At 56.1% G+C, this 4,754-nt stretch overlaps 1 protein-coding gene across 1 annotated transcript in view; it reads left to right on the top strand.

The window, feature by feature from the left end:
• Positions 1 to 165: 165 nt before the first annotated feature.
• The window catches only part of LOC103778262 (protein SZT2-like), a gene marked incomplete at both ends in the record, with an annotated part of 7,126 nt that continues 2,537 nt past the window's right edge, over positions 166 to 4,754 (top strand). The window contains 3 exons of the mRNA XM_008945840.1: positions 166 to 330; positions 927 to 1,011; positions 4,549 to 4,737. Coding sequence (XP_008944088.1) covers positions 166 to 330; positions 927 to 1,011; positions 4,549 to 4,737 — 439 coding nt within the window. The remainder of the gene's footprint in view (positions 331 to 926; positions 1,012 to 4,548; positions 4,738 to 4,754) is intronic.

The following is a 4,754-nucleotide window of genomic DNA, read 5'->3' as shown; positions in this document are numbered from 1 at the left end:
TAACATTCTGTGATTCTGTGATATGTCTCATGGTGCTGTCTATGGCCCTGGGTTCTGCCCACCACGCTCTCCCTTCACACGGCCAGCTGGCATAATTTGGACCAGTATCAGAAGCCCAGGGCATCCTGCTCGTGTCAGCTGAGTTTGAAGGCCTTCTCTCTGCAGTTTATCCAGCCCCCTGGAACACCACCCACCGAGGTCCTGCAGTTCGTGCTGCCACCCTCTGCCCTGCCTTGGCTACATGCGGTGGCCTACTACCTGCGCCAGAACCTGCTCATCTTCCTGCACACCCCAAAGTACACCGACAGCAACGTGGAGCACCACTTCAAGGTGAGCTGGATGGCAGTCTGCCCAGCTTCTACCTGCTGCTGGGGGCATTTGTTGGCACAGCTCGACCACCGTGTTCCCAGCTCTGCCATGTAGCATTAGCGAGGAGCTGACACTGAAGATTGGAGCCTGGAGGAGTCTCAGAGGACTGTGAGCGGTTCCTGTTTGGCCTGGGCAGGCCTTGCTTTTGCACAAGCAGTCACTTGCTATGCAAAAACCAGCAACCACAAAGTTCATGCCCAGCAGCAGGGGAGAAGATCCCCTTGGAAAGCTGAGCTTGGCTTGTTGCACAGCTCCCTCAGATCTAAGGACTGAAACATCAGGATTCATTAAAGTTTGAGAGCAGCTACCCACCCCCTCGGCATGGCCAGAGCAAGGATGGAGGGTGAGACCAGATGTGTAGTGCTATGTAATTCTGTATAGAGCTGTAGGGAGTTCCTTCAGCCCAACAGTGGTGAAAGCTGTGCTGGCACATGTTTCAAATAAGTCTGTATTGCCTGCCACAGGTCTGGGGATGAGCTCTGCACACACATGGGCCTCTGTTTCCACTTAAGGCAAATTCTCTAATCTCTGTCTCTGTTCTTCCTTGCTCTCCTTAGCACTACTTCAACCACAGCGGGAGCGTCCCTGACCAGGATCTTTATCTGTACAACAAGCCAGGCGGCCAAGGCACTGGTGGAAAAGGTATTGTGCTCAACTCTTTTCTGAAATAGCATGGAGCTGTCTGCTGAGGAGCTGTTTCCCATATTGGAGAGCTCTGAGTGACTGAGGAGGGCCAGTGCTGGGCTAGTGTGTTCTTCCGATGGCTGGGAGGTGGGCAGGGTGTGTGCATCGGGCACTGCACACCCTTGCACTTGTGGTGGAGCAAGCTAAGGCCTTTTTGCTTAGCTTGCTTGTTGCTGAGCTTGGCCTGTTGCTGTAGGAAGCAGCTCTAGGTTGCAGGAGCTGTGAGGCAAGACATAGGAAGACCTCTGTAAGCGTGGGGCCCAGAGGCTCCGCGGGGCTGGAGGGGTGGGAGCAGTAACGGTTGGTTGTTGCAGAGGGGTAGCTGGATGCTGTGTACAACTAAGCATGGCCTGTGGAGCCAATATCCTTCTCTTCTCTCTGGACTGCTGGAGGAGGGATTGGGTAGGGCCCATCCTGCAACAGGCTGTCATGTCATGTTTTGCCTGGGCCATGTGGCCTGTCACCAAGCCATCATGTGTCTGGTGCCCTGTCTGAATGTTCTTCTGTTATGTAGGTACCATGTTGGACCTTGTGCAGCACCTCTTTCCACTCTCCCACTTCCAAGGTAGCACCTGATGCTCCAACTGTTACTCCAGTTCCCTTTCCCATGCAGCTCCCTGGCCATGGTGGTCCCTGCTGTTCTTGTTTTCCTTGTGTTGTGGCTTCAGTGCTGACTCCTCTGTGTGTTTGTGGGTGTGTGTCCGTTTAGCTGAGCCCCCTCCTTCTCGCTGGCTGGATGAATGAGCAAACAGAACCTGCTGCCCTGAGATGGCAGCTCTGCAGTCCCAGGCTGCTGAGGGTCCGTGTGCTGCCCTGTTAGCTTGCGAGCAGTGAATTCCAAAATCCTGCACCCTTTTCCCCACCGGTCCAAACAGGCATCTCCTCCCTGAGGAAGACAGGACTCTTGATGTTTTGGCTGAGGATTCTTCACGCTCCAGGGTGCAGCAGCGTCGCTGTCCCAGTGGCTGTGTCCTGGGATGGGGGGTTCCTCTGCATGCCAGGGAGCTGGAGTGGCCAGGCTCCGCTAGATGAGTGCTTCATATGTCAGTGAGCCTGAGTCAGGGGTCTCAGACTCCCTCTCAAGTGGGAGGTGACAGCTCCCTAGCACCCTTCCTGTCCGTGCAGCGTGGTGGACATCTGTGTAGCCTAGCTCTAGGGCACCAGGCAGCAAGATCCTCTGGTACCTCTTGCTAACTTACCTCTTTCCACAGCTCAGTCTTGAATTTCTTACCTGTGATTTAGTGGTTGCCTTTCAGCTTCTCTGTGCTCCTGTAACAGGACAGGGAGCCCTGTGCCCTACAGCAGGGAGGCAAGCCCCCCCTTCTGCTGGGGGGCCGGGGGCAGCCATCATGTCCACCCCGCGCGATCAAGCTGCCTGCAGGGTGCCAAGTGCTCAGCACTTGCTTGGCAAAGCGGCTGTGTCTTGGGGAGCACCTGCAAATGAGGAGTCTGCTCCTGTGGCTGCTGACCTGGCCTGCTGGGAAGCACTGCTGTGTGTGCTCCCTTTTATGAGCGTGTCCTGGCATGAGGAGGATGTGGGACATTGTGCTTGGTTGTTCTCATGTCCTCACCTCATACTGAAGCAGAGAAGAGCTACAGGAACAAAAGGGATAGAGGAACGTGCCAGAGAGCAGGGAGGCTGACTTGGTGTGGTAACTTATCCAGGAGGAGAAGAAGGGGGTGGCTACATCTTGGTCTACAATTACAGCAGGAGCATCAACTGTCATTTTGGTGGGCCTGGGGCTGACTGTCAAGCTAGACAAATAAAGAGTTTGTGCCCTTTACTGTTTAAAGCAAGAAAAGTCTGATTGGTAGAGGTTGTATTTGCTGTCATGAGGGGGAGATTGGCTGCTCTCAATACCTCTGTATTGACACCCACATGCCAGAGAGTTGCAGCAAGAGGCTGTGGGTGGGAGAGCCCCTGTGTGAGGCTTCCTGCCCTGCTCTGACAGGGGATGAGGCTGGGTAGAGTCCTGATGTCCTCTGCCTTTCGTATTTAGGAAATTATGAACTTCTCCATTGTTCGCTGGATAAAGGGTTGTTCCTGTGTGTTTCTGGGGGAGAGACATGTTGGAGGCTGTTGCAGAGCACCTCTGAGACAAGGCACTTTTCTGCAAGTGGAGTGGTGCTCATAAGGGTAGCGTTTCCTTTCCTCAGTGTGAGTGCAAGTGAGCTCCCCTCTGACTTGAATGGCCACCTCTCTCCTTTGGGAGCAACTCTCTCCATCCCAGTGCCCTCCCCCGTTGTATCTGGCATGTCTTGGAGGAAAGGTTGCTGCAGAACTTAGGCTTCATTAGGAATGATGGAGACTAGGTGGTTGTGCTGCTGATGAGACCTGGACACAGCCTGCTGGGGCTGGACTTGTCTCAGCACAGGGAGGGCATCCATCCTCCACGCAGTGCTGGGGATCCAGTGAGATGCGGTTTGATTGTACTGTGGCAGTGGGGTCTGGTGTCTCCCATCCTCCTGGCTATGGAGAGGGACAGAGTATGGGTTCAGCAATGCTGTGGGGCTGAGGTTCTTTGCACCTGGGCACATCAGACTTCGGCAGCATTGGGGCAGCTTTGCCATCCAGTCGCTTGAATGCTGGCTTAGTCAAGGGGCTTTGAAAGGGAGTGGGAGCATGTATGGTTGCAGCTGTGAGATCCAAACCCCACGCTGTATCTGTGCTGCGGCTTCCCCAGCGCCCTGGCTATTAATCTGGGCCATAGGGATTGAGCTCTTGTGTCTGCTCTGGGCTGTAGCAGGGCTTCTCCTCCATGGCCCTGGGCACACAGCATGTGGGCTAGAAGCAAGCCCCACACTGCTGCTCTGCATCTCTGAACTGTCTCGTGTGTGCACAGGGCTCAGCACAGAGAGACTGCAGGCTGGGTCTGAATTTTACTCTGCAGCAACTCCAGGCTAATACTAGGTGTCACCCTGTTTTGTCCCCAGTCCTACTGGTTGGAGTGCATGGGGATGATACCTGCACAGTGAGGAGAGGGCTGTGAGTGCAACAAGGTGTCATGTGTGCAGTCTTTCTCTGCAGGGGCTCGAGCTCCTTCATGGACTGGAGAGAGCTGCTGGAGAGTATCTGGGCTTTGTGCTCTGTCCCTTAAGAGGATGGAGATGGTGAGCCCCATCCTGGACCTCTCTGCATAGAGGCCCTCCTGGGGCAAAGGGACATACTTTCCTCTTTCATATGGGGCCGCACAACCCAGGAAGCTCAGGCAGGGCAAGGTGAAGGCTGCTGTGACTCCACAGCAGGGAGATTCTCGGCACGATGGGGACGCCCTGTGCCAAGCACCATGCTGCTTACCCTGGCTCCCCACAGGCACAGCTACTCTCTGCTCCCCTGGCTGCATACCCTGCTGCCGACCCTGCCTGACACGTGGCACTGTGCAACCCAAGTGGTGACACGCCGGTCCCAGGAGCGGGGCGGCAGGCTGCAGGCAGGGCTGGTAGGGGTGTGCCCGTGCTGGGCTGACAGAGGCTGTCCCGGGCTCTGCCCCGCAGGCATTGCGTGCATTGCGCTGACCTTTGTGGATGAGCACGGCAGCCCCGCCTCGCTGCCCCATGGGGAGAGGCCCGACCCTCTGAAGACACCTTCCTCCCTGCCTGTCACGGGCCTGCTGCAGGACACCGACTTCGAAAGCCTCACCGCGGTCAGCAGGCACCCGGCAGAGGCAGGCACGCTGCCTTCAGGTAGGGGAGAATGGGCC

This window comes from Merops nubicus, unplaced genomic scaffold, assembly GCF_000691845.1.
Source record: "Merops nubicus isolate BGI_N331 unplaced genomic scaffold, ASM69184v1 scaffold52208, whole genome shotgun sequence".
NCBI classification, from domain to species: domain Eukaryota; kingdom Metazoa; phylum Chordata; class Aves; order Coraciiformes; family Meropidae; genus Merops; species Merops nubicus.
Note: the sequence above shows the minus strand (reverse complement) of the source record. Positions and strands in the feature narration are given on the sequence as shown.